This window comes from Hyperolius riggenbachi, chromosome 2, assembly GCF_040937935.1.
Source record: "Hyperolius riggenbachi isolate aHypRig1 chromosome 2, aHypRig1.pri, whole genome shotgun sequence".
Classification (NCBI taxonomy): Eukaryota; Metazoa; Chordata; class Amphibia; order Anura; family Hyperoliidae; genus Hyperolius; species Hyperolius riggenbachi.
In genome coordinates, this window is record NC_090647.1 from 323,417,057 (window position 1) to 323,433,178 (window position 16,122).

At 43.0% G+C, this 16,122-nt stretch overlaps 1 protein-coding gene across 1 annotated transcript in view; it reads right to left on the reverse strand.

Annotated features, from left to right (window-relative positions):
- Window positions 1–15,911, reverse strand: part of SLC9A1 (solute carrier family 9 member A1) — a 106,877-nt gene extending 90,966 nt beyond the window's left edge. The window contains exon 1 of the mRNA XM_068269242.1: window positions 14,976–15,911. Coding sequence (XP_068125343.1) covers window positions 14,976–15,282 — 307 coding nt within the window. The 5' untranslated portion in view covers window positions 15,283–15,911. The remainder of the gene's footprint in view (window positions 1–14,975) is intronic.
- Window positions 15,912–16,122: the final 211 nt, after the last annotated feature.

A 16,122-nucleotide genomic window follows, 5' to 3' on the forward strand; every position in this document is an offset into this window, starting at 1 on the left:
CTACTAGTAAGGATAAAAGGAGGGGGGACACCAAGAGCCCAATAGTGTGATATTGTATAGATGATAATTAATAATGAGTAAAATAACAATTTAATACTCACAAACCAGGGTTACCATTAGGCAACCACTGTGAAGGCAGGTGGGGAGATTAACCTGACCCCACTCAGGATTAAAAGTCGCTCTCTGTAGATGGGAAGAAGATGGGTACAACCCTCCACCAAGGGTGGACTTAGCAATATGTAGAAGCTTTCCAGAGGCGCCAATAGAATAAAAGTCACTTAAACGAGCTTAAAACCGATGGGGCAGTGGTGGGCCTATCCCATTCATGCACACAAAGCAAACAAAGGAAGGACATCTTAACAGCATCAAAACCACACTGAGCGCCTCTGTAGAGAGGCGCTCAGTGTGGTTTTGATGCTGTTAAGCTGTATGCTCCTTTTTGATTGGCCTGATGAAGCGGGATTGAGCCCGTGAAACGCGTTGCCTATTTTTACCGTGGAGTATAAATAAAATTGTTGTTTGACTGTTGATGCCACAGTCCTTCCTTTGTTTGCTTTGTCTGCATGGATGGGATAGGCCCACCACTGCCCCATCGGTTTTAAGCTCATTTAAGTGACTTTTATTCTATTGGCGCCTCTGGAAAGCTTCTACATATCTCTAGTAGGGATGGTCACGTAACCAATTGCGGAATTGTATTTTCCGCAATTTTAGGCGGAAATTGGTCATTCCGTTCCGTTTGAATGGAACGGATTTGCTTTTTCAATCTGGCGGAATTCCAAAATTGCCTGTGCAATTCTGTCGTATCCGTTGATGCTTTTAAGCTGAAAATTCACTTCAATGGGGGGGGAGGGAGAGAGAGATTTTTCTCTTGGGTATATCACAATGGTACATGCTAGGCTGGCTTCAGCATGTAGCATTGTAGTGTGTTGTGTTGGTAGTATAATGGTTAGGATAGCAGGCCTGGGTTCGATTTCCAGCCAATGTGAGTTGGCTTTTGACATGCTACAAATCCTTAAGCAAGCTAATTTTTATCTTGGATTGATCATAATGGTACATGCTAGGCTGGCTTCAGCATGTAGTGTTGGTGGTAGTATAGTGGTTAAGTGAGTTACCTACCACCTAGGTTCTCAACATGTGGTACGCGTACCCCAGGGGGTACTTCTGATGGTTCCAGGGGGTACTCGGCTTGATAAACGTTACCAATAATAACAAATTTTGAGTTTAAGAAAATGATAAATCTTATTTAAACAATACCAAATTAATATTTTTGCTAATTTAAAGCAATAGTACATGCTTGGAAAGTGTTTAGAACCAATTTTCATGTACTACGATCAAATATATATTTGTCAAGGGGTACTTGTGATAATGTTTACTATGCTAGGGGGTACTTGGTGAGTACAGGGTTTTAAAAGGGGTACATACCAGTAAAATGTTGAGAAACACTGACCTACCACACACTGAGACCTGGGTTCAATTCCAAGCCCAGCCTGGGTTCAATTCCCAGCCACGGTATGTAAGCTGGCTTTTGAAATACTACAATTCCCTGGAAGAGGAGGAGGGAGATTCCTGATGTCATAAAGAAGTGTAGGCTTGCAATTGAACATTCAATGAGATTTCTCCAGGTATTAGACCCCTTGAAACATCTTTTCTATCATTTTTCAAGTCAGCAGAAATTTTTCAAAATTTTTAAGTTCGCCTCCCCATTGAATTCTATTGCGGTTCGCGTGAACCGAAAATCGGAGGTTCGCGACATCTCTATTTAAGAGACCAGCTACTTGATTTGGTTCTCTGCTGCTATTTACTTTCCTACAGTGTGCAGTACCTCTGGTCCCTTTCATCAGTATTGGGATGTGCCATCTTCTCCTCAGACATGCAACAGCAACCGCAGTTTGTATGTTTACAGCAGTGTTGTGCGCACGCCACTATGCATGCAGTCTGTGACTGCGAGTACAGCTGTGTACTGCAGTCACATACTACATCACCCAGCATGCATTGCAACACGCGCACAACACTGCTCGGCTCAGATGGGGAGACCAGAGGAACAGCATCCCATATGTAAGTATTGATGTTCCCCGAATCCCCTGCCCCTCCCAATGGCACAAATGTCTATAACAGCAACATTTGTAGAATCTGAGAGCCTGGCCCTGCCCTGGCTTCACAACCCATTCCACTGACCTGACATGGAAGTGTTAGTTTAAAGATCACCCGAGGTGAAAAACTAATGAAACAAACAATTGTATCTCTCCTCCACTTTTTAAGATATTCCACATTTTTATTTTATATTTAAATCTACTTTTTATGTTTTTACTGTGTTATTGTTTTTTCTCAATGACATTCATTGATGTATGCCAGAGCTAAAATCTATGAACTATTGACCCCTTTTTTTCCTCTTTCCTGCTCTCCAAAGCCATTTTCTCCTCATTGTCTAATTTTTAATTTACCGTATATACTCGCAAGCAAGCCGAATTTTTGACCCCCCAAAAGTGGGCCAAAAGTTGGGGGGGTCGGCTTGCTTGCGAGTCATGGGTGGGTGGGTAGGTGCTGTCCCTCCCCGCTCCCCCCGCGGCCGCCGCTGCTATTACCTTAGGCGGCGCCGCTTCCTCTACCCCCGTCCTCCTCCGGTAACTACTAATTCACAGCAGCGCGCCCCTCGCTGCTGTGATGACGGAGGAAACCATAGAGAGCGGCCGTTACTATGGGAACCGCTCTCTATGGTTTCCTGCGTCATCACAGCAGCGAGGGGCGCACTGCTGTGAATTAGTTACCGGAGGAGGACGGGGATAGAGGAAGCGGCGCCGCCTAAGGTAATAGCAGCGGCGGCCGCGGGGGGAGCGGGGAGGGACAGCACCTACCCACCCACCTACCCATACTGGGGCACTATGCTAGCTATATGGGGCACTATGCTAGCTATATTGGGCACTATGCAAGCTATACTGGGGCACTATACTGACTATACTGGGGCACTATACTGGCTATACTGAGCACTATACTAGCTAAACTGGGGCACTTCACTAGCTATACTGAGCACTATACTAGCTCTACTGAGCACCATACTGAGCACTATACTAGCTATACTGAGCACTATACTAGCTATACTGGGGCATTTTACTAGCTATACTGAGCACTATACTAGCTATACTGAGGCACTACCTACCCATACTGGGCACTATACTAGCTATACTGGGACATACTGGGGGGATCACGCGGCCAGCGTTTCCTACCCCCGGCTTATATGAGGGTCAATCATTTTTTCCTGTTTTTTGGGGTAAAAGTGGGAGGGTCGGCTTACATGCGGGTCGGCTTGCTTGCGAGTATATACGGTATATGAAAAATCTGTGCATTTATTGCAAAAATACTCCTCCAAAATAAACATAATGAGAGCACTAAGCTTGACAGTCAAAGCATTGTGTTTTGGTGCAGCTTAGTACTGACTGTCACATCTACAGTTAGTACATGGTGGGCTATAAATATGTGTTATCCCTATTGCTTATGTTTGTCCACCTACATTTTTCTGTACTACATTTATGTGTACAGAGCCATGGAAGACATTGGTGTGATATACCGTAAATCATTTCTGGCTATCATGCTTTTTCCCACTAGTCCAAAACATTAAAGGACCACTTTCGGAAAAAAAAGTAAGTCCCCTACTTACAAACAAGAAGTTTTAAATCAGGATGATAAACAGGTTACCTTCCGGGAGATTGCACGTTGTCTTGTGTTAAACATAGTGAAATGTGGATAAACTGTTTACTCTCAGTCAATTGTGGATTTGGTTATTAAAATAATGTTTATACCATATGTCCAAATCCAGAGTTGTCCAAAAGGCCTGGGACCCACTAGGGATTGCTGCTGCGCCTTTAAATCAAGCAAACGCTTTGTATAGCGATTCCCACAGCGATTAAAACCATGATTCCTGGCATTTGGAAGCTCTGTACAATACATTAACGGCCAAACCGCCTGTTATCAGTTGCTCGTCTAGTTGTTTGTTACACTTTCACACTCCCAACTATTGTCCAAAAGACCAAGTTTGGACGATAGTTGGGCGGAAAAGTTGCTTGTGTGCAAATGCCTTTAGTTAAAAGAAATACTTTTATTTATGCAAATGAGACAGCTGAACAGGAGTGAAATGCAGCTCTCCTGAAAAGTAAAAAACACAATTTTTGCTGAAGAAACACAGCTGATAATAAGTTAAGGCTGTAAAGTTCAAAGCGCTTTTATTTTGTATTTTTTTGGCTTTATAAAGTAGATTTTACATCACACTAATATAACCAAGCAAGCAAAGTTGCGCTCAATTGTTACATTTAGGAAAATGTTAGGGGATTGCAACAATAAAAGTCACTCCACCCAACCCCGCCCCACAGAAACACATATGCCAAAAAACCCTGCCCCTCTTCATTCTACTCATGCCAGAACAATAAGAGGAAGGTACCGTGTAAAATCAGTGTTCTCCACAGAATTTTTTTTTTTAGCCGGTTGGCACGTAAAAGTAGCCAGGTGGGAAAAGTAACACTTGGTGTGGGGGAAATCACACTGGGTGCCTGTGTGGGAGATTAAGGGGTCACATAAGGGGTTATTGCTGGATGCTACTAATAGAGGGGGGGAAACTCCCTTTGGATGATGAGGGGATCTTATACTTAGTGATGCAGTTGGGAATAGGAAAATATCTCTCTCAGGCCTGGAACCCACTAGAAGTGCATTTCGATTTGAAAAGCTCTTGCTAATGTGATGTTATGGGTGTGATTCCACTTGAGCGATGTGGTTTTATAAAAATCCCCCACAGCATTGCATTAGCAAGAGCTTTTTCAAATCACTAGGGCTTAGAAAAGGCTGCTAGTGGGTTTGAGCCCTCACCCCTATCCACCATCAGCACTCTAAGAATGTTCCTCCCCAACAGCATTGAATCACTCAGTGAGAGACCCCTAACCCCAAAGGGAGATTCCTCCTGCTACATTAGAAGCAGCTAGTGCGACACCCCCCATATAGCATGGTGAAGCTGCCAATTTGTCCCTTGTGCATCCTACCTGATCCTGCCGTGAGTCAGTACAGGCTTTGTTTGCCGATGCTAAGAAGAGATTCTCTCCTCCACTGAGATCCCTCTCGCTCTCTGCACTGCACATGCTGACAGTGGTGAGAGAAAGAGAGGTGCCCACTAACCGCGCCATGTACAGTACTTCAATTATACGAAGTAATGTCACTTCCTGTATACAGTGTGGTTACTGAGCATTGCACGCTCTTGCCACTGTCAGCAACCAGCACCGCTGATTGATCTGACGGTCTCTGCATACACTGTGAGCGACGAGCGAGGGAATCTTTGTGGAGGAGAGCATGTACTGTATAGGGGAGGAAGGACCACTAGACACCATGGAACTGACATCTGTAAACTGTATAACAGAGAAAGGTGGCCAGTAGACATTGAGGATTGCCCGCGACTAGGTCCCAGTGTATTATTTCGGCCCACTTTGCATTTGAGTTTGAAATCCTGCCTTAGAATTAACCCCCCTGGCGGTAATCCCAAGTGTAGCTCCGGCTAAGAATTACAAGCTGGGAGCGATCAGTGCTGCCCAGGGGGACTCCAGGGCTCTCCTACTGGTCACCGGGATCCCCAGCTTCTCTCTTCTTCCTGGATCCGGTGGCCAATCAGCGGGGGTACGCATGCGCGTGACGTCATCGGGGCGGCAACGAAAATTAAAGTGGACTCGAGTGCACAGGACAGAAGGAAAGCGAGAAATGCACTCTGTATGTACAGCGGTTTGCAAAATTATTCGACCCCCTTGAAGTTTTCCACATTTTGTCATATTACTGCCACAAACATGAATCAATTTTATTGGAATTCCACTTGAAAGACCAATACAAAGTGGTGTACACGTGAGAAGTGGAACAAAAATCATACATAATTTCAAACATTAAAAAAAATATGCAAAGTGGGGTGTGCGTAATTATTCAGCTCCCTTTGGTCTGAGTGCAGTCAGTTGCCCATAGACATTGCCTGATGAGTGTTAATGACTAAATAGATTGCACCTGTGTGCAAATACAAATACAGCTGCTCTGTGACGGCCTCAGAGGTTGTCTAAGAGAATATTGGGAGCAACAACACCGTGAAGTCCAAAGAACACACCAGACAGGTCAGGGATAGAGTTATTGAGAAATTTAAAGCAGGCTTAGGCTACAAAAAGATTTCCAAAGCCTTGAACATCCCACGGAGCACTGTTCAAGCGATCATTCAGAAATGGAAGGAGTATGGCACAACTGTAAACCTACCAAGACAAGGCCGTCCATCTAAACTCACAGGCCGAACAAGGAGAGCGCTGATCAAAAATGCAGTCAAGAGGCGCATGGTGACTCTGGATGAGCTGCAGAGATCTACATAATAGGACAACAGAGGAGGCAAAAGGATAAAAAACACAAAAAAAACCTTAAAAACCCATCTTGGTAATAGAGGAGGTAGTGGTGGACTTACCTCCTCCAAGTAGAACATACGACTGTGGATTTTCAGTCAAAACAATTTTATTGGATACTCCAAATAAAGTGCAACGCGTTTCGCGGGGTACAGACCCGCTTCATCAGGCAATAACAGATAGGAGTAAACAGCATCTGCCAGTATCATCAGTACAGAGGCGCTCAGTGTTGATACGCTATGTGTGGCGGAAAACTAACACTGCACATCACTCTGAACACACCATCCCCACTGTCAAATATGGTGGTGGCAGCATCATGCTCTCTTCAGCAGGGACAGGGAAGCTGGTCAGAGTTGATGGGAAGATGGATGGAGCCAAATACAGGGCAATCTTGAAAGAAAACCTCTTGGAATCTGCAAAAGACTTGAGACTGGGGCAGAGGTTCACCTTCCAGCAGGACAACGACCATAAACATAAAGCAGGGTAACAATGGAATGGTTTAAAACAAAACCTATTCATGTGTTAGAATGACCCAGTCAAAGACCAGATCTAAATCCAATCGAGAATCTGTGGCAAGATCTGAAAACTGCTGTTCACAAACGCTGTCCATCTAATCTGACTGAGTTGGAGCTGTTTTGCAAAGAAGAATGGGCAAGGATTTCAGCCTCTAGATGTGCAAAGCTGGTAGAGACATACCCTAAAAGACTGGCAGCTGTAAATGCAGCAAAAAGTGGTTCTACAAAGTATTGACTCAGGGGGCTGAATAATTACGCACACCCCACTTTGCATTTTTTTTAATTTTTGTTTTAAATGTTTGGAATCATGTATGATTTTCGTTTCACTTCTCACGTGTACACCACTTTGTATTGGTCTTTCATGTGGAATTCCAATAAAATGGATTCATGTTTGTGGCATTAATATGACAAAATGTGGAAAACTTCAAGGCAGCAGAATACATTTGCAAACCACTGTATATAGAGAGAGTACGAGAAATGCACTTTGTGTATACATCAAGAGTTTAGCCTGTCTAATACCCTCTCATTTTGTGTATAATTACTAGTAATTTCATCTCTTACAGTGTCCCATAACTGCAATGGCAGAGATAGCAGATAAGCTCATTTGAAAGCACAGGATGTTAACAATATAGCCATTTGAACTGCTTCTGAGCTAAGTGCTTCTGCTGATCTGCCTTACTCTCCATACTCACCACCCGATGGGTCCTGAGGTGTTCCTTTGACGACGGTCGTCAGCAACTCCTCTTCCTGCCGGCGGGTATGCACGACATGATGCAACATTACACGTCGGGAGAAAAGGAGACTTCAAGCGATTGTGGTACTTTGCGCGGGAGTCATCGGGGATCTTAGCAATCCGATCCGCCTTGACTGTCGTTATTGCGACACTAAGCGACGTTCGCATGGTCATGCGCCTGTACCCACATCACGATATCACGGATAAAATGCTCAGAAAAATCGATTGTCGACAAAATTATCGGTAAAATCGCGATGATTATATGCAGGATGTCTACAAGACCTTTATTTCGACATACTTTGGTGAGTTATGACCAAGAATTGGAGGCCTAAAATTCTTGAAACAATATATACTGCTTTTAGACCCATAAATCCATAAAGAAATGAACCGCCAGGGAGGTTAAAGCACTACAAGCATCCCGTGCTGTACTCCAAGGGGAAGTGCCACTACCACAGAAAGGATACATTTAGGCCACTCCCCCCTTGTGAATCAACTCACAAGAATGCCTCTTGTATATCTACATATAAAAACTCCTGATCAGCCAAGAATAAGCTCATTCCAGTGTCTAGATCTTCAAGCAAGTTTATTTAAAACACTGGGGACCCTGCACGGTTTATCACAATGTGACTCCTTCAGGGAATGAAGGTATGCTACAATGACTCCTCTGATACGCTCTGATCGCCACCCAGCAACAGGAGAGAGCGGGTGCATGGGCAGGCGAATAGAGCATATCAGAGGCATCATTGTAGCATACCTTCAGCCACTGAATGAGTCATGTTGTGACGAAACATATAGGCAAGAGTCAGGAGGTACGCTGACACCACCGTGCTTAACCACTTGAGGACCGTGGGCTTTAACCCCCTTAAAGAGAAACTCCGACCAAGAATTGAACTTTATCCCAATCAGTAGCTGATACCCACTTTTACATGAAAAATATAATGATTTTCACAAACAGACCATCAGGGGGCGCTGTATGACTGATTTTGTGCTGAAACCCCTCCCACAAGAGGCTCTGGTACCTTACGGTACTCTGGGCAAACTGCCACAATGTAACAATGACACACACAGGAAATGGCTGTTTATAGCTGTCTGTTAAAGCCAGAACAGCTACATAATCTGCCCACAGTAACAATGTCACCATGTAATACATGTCAGAATGTGAATCTGGGAGAGGAAAGATTTTACAATGAGCAAACTCTGACTAAATCATGTATACATAATTATTGTAAAAATTAAGCACCTTTTTATATTAAATTATTTTCACTGGAGTTCCTCTTTAAGGACCAGGCACTTTTTTTCCATTCAGACCACTGTAGCTTTCACGGTTTATTGCTTGCTCATACAACCCACCACCTAAATGAATTTTGGCTCCTTTTCTTGTCACTAATAAAGCTTTCTTTTGGTGCTATTTGATTGCTGCTGCGATTTTTACTTTTTATTATATTCATCAAAAAAGACTTGAATTTTGGCAAAAAAAATGATTTTTTTAACTCTGTGCTGACATTTTTCAAATAAAGTAAAATTTCTGTATACATGCAGCGCGAAAAATGTGGACAAACATGTTTTTGATGAAAAAAAACTCATTCAGCCTATATTTATTGGTTTGGGTAAAAGTTATAGCATTTACAAACTATGGTGCAAAAAGTGAATTTTCCCATTTTCAAGCATCTATGACTTTTCTGACCCCCTGTCATGTTTCATGAGGGGCTAGAATTCCAGGATAGTATAAATACCCCCCAAATGACCCCATTTTGGAAAGAAGACATCCCAAAGTTCTCACTGAGAGGCATAGTGAGTTCATAGAAGATATTTTTTTGTCACAAGTAAGCGGAAAATGACACTTTGTGACAAAAAAACAAAACAAAAAACAAAGTTTCCATTTCTTCTAACTTACGACAAAAAAAAAAAAAAAAAAAAAAAATGAAATCTGCCACGGACTCACCATGCCCCTCTCTGAATACCTTCAAGTGTCTATTTTCCAAAATGGGGTCATTTGTGGGGTGTGTTTACTGTCCTGGCATTTTGGGGGGTGCCTAATTGTAAGCACCCCTGTAAAGCCTAAAGGTGCTCATTGGACTTTGGACCCCTAAGGGCTCTTTCACACTAGAGGCTGCGGTAGAAAAGGCTGAAAGTCAGCCTTTTGCCTAACGCCAATACATAGCGTTTTCAAAGCGTTTTCAACGCCTTTTGAAAGAGTTTTACAGCCCATATGAAAATGTCCTTTTTTTTTCTTCTATAAAAATAAGTGAACAAGATAGCTGTAAAACGCTTTGAAAACGCTTTGAAAAGGCTGAAGTTGGCGTTTTCCATTGACTATCATTGAAACGCCAACAGCCAACTTCGGCTGTAAACAGCCCTGAAAAAGCTCCTGGGAGCGTTGAAACGCAACGCTCCAAAACGCCGAGTTAGATGTGAAAGGTAAAATGAAAGTCTATGGACTTTCTTTTACCTAGCAAAACGCCAACTTCAGCCGTAGCGTTAAAACGCCGAAAAATCCCTCTGGTGTGAAAGGGCCCTTAGCGCAGTTAGGCTGCAAAAAAGTGCCACACATGTGGTATTGTCGTACTCAGGAGAAGTACAATGTGTTTTGAGGTGTATTTTTTCACATACCCATGCTGGGTGGGAGAAATATCTCTGTAAATGACAATTTTTTGATTTTTTTTTTTTTTTTTTTCTTTTTACACACAATTGTCCATTTACAGAGAGATTTCTCCCACCCAGCATGGGTATGTGTAAAAATACACCCCAAAACACATTGTACTACTTCTCCCGAGTGCGGCGATACCACATGTGTGGCACTTTTTTGCACCCTAACTGTGCTAAGGGGCCCAAAGTCCAATGAGTACCTTTAGGATTTCACAGGTCATTTTGCGGAATTTGATTTCCAGACTACTCCTCACGGTTTAGGGCCCCTAAAATGCCAGGGCAGTATAGGAACCCTGCAAATGACCCCATTTTAGAAAGAAGACACCCCAAGGCATTCTGTTAGGACTATGGTGAGTTCATAGAAGATTTTATTTTTTGTCACAAGTTAGCGGAAATTGATTTTAATTGGTTTTTTTTCACAAAGTGTCATTTTCCGCTAACTTGTGACAAAAAATAAAATCTTCTATGAACTCACCATACTCCTAACGGAATACCTTTGGGTGTCTTCTTTCTAGAATGGGGTCATTTGTGGGGTTCCTATACTGCCCTGGCATTTTAGGGGCCCTAAACCGTGAGGAGTAGTCTTGAAACCAACAATGTCGCAAAATGACCTGTGAAATCCTAAAGGTACTCATTGGACTTTGGGCCCCTTAGCGCACTTAGGGTGTAAAAAAGTGCCACACATGTGGTACCGCCATACTCAGGAGAAGTAGTATAATGTGTTTTGTGGTGTATTTTTACACATACCCATGCTGGGTGGGAGAAATATCTCTGTAAATGACAATCTTTTGATTTTTTTTACACACAATTGTCCATTTACAGAGAGATTTCTCCCACCCAGCATGGGTATGTGTAAAAATACACCCCAAAACACATTATACTACTTCTCCTGAGTACGGCGATACCACATGTGTGACACTTTTTTGCAGCCTAGGTGCGCTAAGGGACCCAACGTCCTATTCACAGGTCATTTTGAGGCATTTGTTTTGTAGACTACTCCTCACGGTTTAGGACCCCTAAAATGCCAGGGCAGTATAGGAACGTAACAAGTGACCCCATTTTAGAAAGAAGACACCCCAAGGTATTCCGTAAGGAGTATGGTGAGTTCATAGAAGATTTTATTTTTTGTCACAAGTTAGTGAAAAATGACACTTTGTGAAAAAAAAAACCAATAAAAATCAATTTCCGCTAACTTTTGACAAACAATAAAATCTTCTATGAACTCGTCATACACCTAACAGAATACCTTGGGGTGTCTTTTTTTCTAAAATGGGGTCACTTGTGGGGTTCCTATACCGCCCTGGCATTTTACGGGCCCAAAACCGTGAGTAGTCTAGAAACCAAATGTCTCAAAATGACTGTTCAGGGGTATAAGCATCTGAAAATTTTGATGACAGGTGGTCTATGAGGGGGCGAATTTTGTGGAACCGGGCATAAGCAGGGTGGCCTTTTAGATGACAGGTTGTATTGGTCTGATCTGATGGATAGGAGTGCTAGGGGGTGACAGGAGGTGATTGATGGGTGTCTCAGGGGGTGGTTAGAGGGGAAAATAGATGCAATCAATGCACTGGGGAGGTGATCGGAAGGGGGGGGGGTCGGTCTGAGGGGTGCTGTGGGCGATCAGGGGGCAGGGGGGGGAAATCAGTGTGCTTGGTGCAGACTAGGGTGGCTGCAGCCTGCCCTGGTGGTCCCTCGGACATTGGGACCACCAGGGCAGGAGGCAGCCTGTATAATACACTTTGTAAACATTACAAAGTGTATTATACACTTTGTATGCGGCGATCGTCGGGTTAACATCCCGCCGGCGCTTCCGTATGGCCGGCGGGATGTTGCGGCGGGTGAGCGGAGACAGGTGCCGGCGGAGGATCGCGTCACGGATGACGCGATCGCTCCGCCCATGCCCCTACAAGGACCGCCGCCATTTGTCAATACGGCGGTCCTTGCGGGGTCCACTTCCCGGCCGCCAATTGTCAATACGGCGGTCGGGAAGTGGTTAAAGATTGGGTTCCACAACTCTCTTAAGGTTAATATACTTTCAATTACTGTATTTTAACAGTTAATACAAAGTGCATGGTATGTATATAGAGTGGGGTTTATCACTGTACTAGTTAGTCCTATTTTTAACACAGTCTCTAGCAAACAGAAATCACATTTATCCTGGATCAGATTTTATTGGGTTTTGAAATTTTGTATGCGAAGTTCTGAAGCGTAAAAATGGACCAATCGTATTCCACCAAGGTATATTCTATAGGTCCATTTTCAAGCTGCATATATTTGAATACAAAGTTTGCATAATCATTAACTCAAAATCATTAGCATCTTGTGGAATCCCTACTCATAACTTCCTGTACCACAAATGAGAAAACAATATGATAATCTCCCAAGAATTATGGGAAACCTCACATGTGACATTGCTCAAGGTGAACAAGTGCCCCATTGGGAGATATATCCTATTTCAGTGACCATGATGCAATTTTGTATATAAAGATGTAAGATGGTGGAACTCCTTATAATATATATATATATATATATATATATATATATATATATATATATATATATTTAGGATTTCCGCCATCTAATAAACCTCTTTATAATCAAATTTAGGAGCCACAGGCTCTTCATGGACTCTAGTTATCTGAATTTGTTTTGCTGGCAAGGAACTGCTACTGTCATGATACAATTGTTTTGAAGGATCTGACTCTGGACTAGGTATGGCTTATAAGATGCTAATATTTTGGAGTGTATGCAAATTCATTCAACATATCAATGGACCAATTGGAAATGTATTCATAAAGCTATCTTAGGCCAGAAACCCACTGGGAGCGCTTTGTAAGTGTGAGTGATTTGAAAAAGCTCTTGGTAATGCAATGCTATGGGGGATTTTTATAAAATCACATCACTTAAGTGGGATCACACAAATAGCATTACATTAGCTAGAGCTTTTCAAATCACAAAGCGCTCAGAAAAGCTCTCCTAGTGGGTTTCTAGCCTAATTCTTGAAAAACCAAAGCAATACGAACGATTTAACATCATTGAGGACTCAATACATTCTTCAGGTTGTTTAATGATAAGTGCAAAATGTCACATGAAGTTTTACTGTATGACAGTCATATGATAAAAAATAAAAAACTCTGCTGTCAGTACACACTACAGATACAATCATGAGATACTTGCAATGCAAACACCCCTCATTATGCAATGTTCCACAGTGATCAAGAGTAAAAGAAGCAATGAGAAATTCCACTAAGCAATTTTTTTCCTCTTCGTTAACTAGAATTAAAAGGAGTCTGAAGTGAAAAGTTGAACAATAATAATCAGATTCAGGTAAATAAAGTAATGCTGGGAATACACAGTTCATTTCTGCAGTGCGTTTCTCCTCTCTATCGTTTTTGCCGCTCGATTCTGCAGTCGATTATCTTATCTTTCGCTCGTTTTTCTTATCTTTTTCCATTCACTTCTATCAAAAAAAGAGCGGCAAAAAAATGAAAGGGAGATCGGACATGTTGGAAATTATCTATCGAACCATATAATCACCTAAAAAACGAACCGTGTATTCCCAGCATAACAAGCCCAGCTCTGCAACCTTTACTTCCAGTTTTTACTGAAAATCAGATGTCAAGTCTGTTCACACATGCATGTCATTTTCCTGCACATGAGCAGTGAGACAAAATAGCTAATGATTTAGCAGATAATTATGCACAGTGTGCGGAAAGATGCAGCATGTGGAAATCGCATTGAAAGGTGAAAGAGTCCATTGATTAGCAAGGGCTGTTAGATCTAATGCAGATTTGCATGCGGGGAAATCGCAAACGATCTCAACAGGTTTGAATCAACTAACATAGCAGATCAATCTTTCTATTGCTTTTAACCCAAAAGGGAAACTGAGGCATGAGGGATGTGGAGGCTGTTCTGCCGATCATCTGCCGCTAATACTTTTAGCCAGATCTAATACTTTTCTGCAGATCAGATGTCTACAACAAATCTGACAACAATAGTTGCATGCTTGTTTTAGGTGTGTGATTTAGACCATACTGACCAGAAAGATCAGCAAGACTGCCAGGCAGCTGGTATTGTTTACAAGGAAATAAAATATGGCAGCTTACATGGGTCTCACACCCCAGGTTCCTTTTAATATCAATCTTTAACAAAACTGAGTGAAGACTGAATCATGTATGTCCAGCTTTAGGGTATATTCACATTGCGTGTGTTGTGTTATAAGTTCCAATCACAAAACAATGATCAGACAATGGGTGCGTTACCGCTGCGATGTACTGGATTCCATCCTAAGAATACAAGTTGAGCACTATCAGACATGTGAAACCAAGCGTTATTGGAAGGGTGCTCATTTTGAAATCTGTTGCAATGTGTCACATGTGCATCTTAACAGATTCATTGTGAACTTAGCCCAATTCTAAACTTAGCTCCAATTTTAAATCAACAATGTTACACGATTTACAGTGACTTGCCAGATTTAATTGCTCTACAATAACTGGAATTGGCACGGGCTGAACCACAACTTTACTGTCGGGTAAATTAAAATTACTGAATCCGATTAGCCCCATGCAAAGTTCCATTTCAGTCACCACTCAAACTCTGGTTCCGCAGAAGGTAAAATACTTTTTTTAATGGTAAGAAGTTCAGTTATAAGCGTATCTCTATTTACAGGTAATGACTGCCACTCACCCAGCTTCATCAGACATGCCAAGAGAATCCACAAAGATATTTCGAATGGCTCCCGGATATGTGGGTAGTCCAGACCCAGAACTGGGAAGACTTTTCGAGGTCCATGGGTTTTATTACCATGAGCACTACGTGGATCTATGGTAACCCCATCATGCTCCTCAGGATAGTGTGTGAATCCTGGTGGCTCTGGGGCTATGTCAGCCTCTGAGGCAGAAGCTGAGCCAGCAGGGAGCCAGGACATCAGTGCCAGGATGAGCAACACCCACAGTCCCCATCTAAATATGGCTAACTCTAGGAAGTTCCTCATCTTCAGTGCAATGGTTTCTCTACCTTCGTGCAAACTGCACCGTAAACACCACCAGCCTCATATACTGCACATATATCTGACCACAGCTGGAAAAGCCTTATACATACACTGCATCCCGCACATACTGCATAAGGGCTGCCATCCAAGATCTTACAGAATGTCCCACCAGAAGCAGCTACAGCACTGTGCAGAAGTCCATAGACTGCTCAAGGTACATATTTCCTGTATACAGGAGGCTGCTCAGTGCATGTTGACAAGGAAGGAAGATTAGGTCTCTGTCTTCCGGGGTATTACACTCTCTGACGAATACGCCGCTTCCCGGGGATCGGCGCTCTCTTATGAAGGGTATGCTGCTCTAGAGGTGACTGCAAACTTCTGTATCCGAGCAGCAGTGCGGGCACCCTACATATATGTACATAGGCGGCGGTGTGTCCGGACCTCTAGCGTGTGTCTGCAGCCACAGAGCGGCTCTACAGTCAGAAGTCCCCCAGATTCATGTATCTGCTCGGAGCCTCAGCAGTCAGTCAGTGCCCGGCGCCTCCTCCCTCCCTGCAGCTTTCATTCTCCAGGCTGCTGGAGCTAGGCGAGCTCTCCTCCTCCCGCTGCTGCTGACTGTGCTTCCAATGGAAACGAGAACAAGCCCGGGAACACAAGTATCATCTGGAGGGCGCACAGAGGGAAATCAGTTTCAATGGCGACCTCTACTGGGCTGGAGCTAAAATATCCTCAGGATACTGTATAACCTTACTGGTGACCTGAGTCTGAGTGTAGGTGTTTATGGGCGTATAGAGAAAGTGCATTTCATGTAATTTTTCACACACTTTTGGTTTAATGGAAACT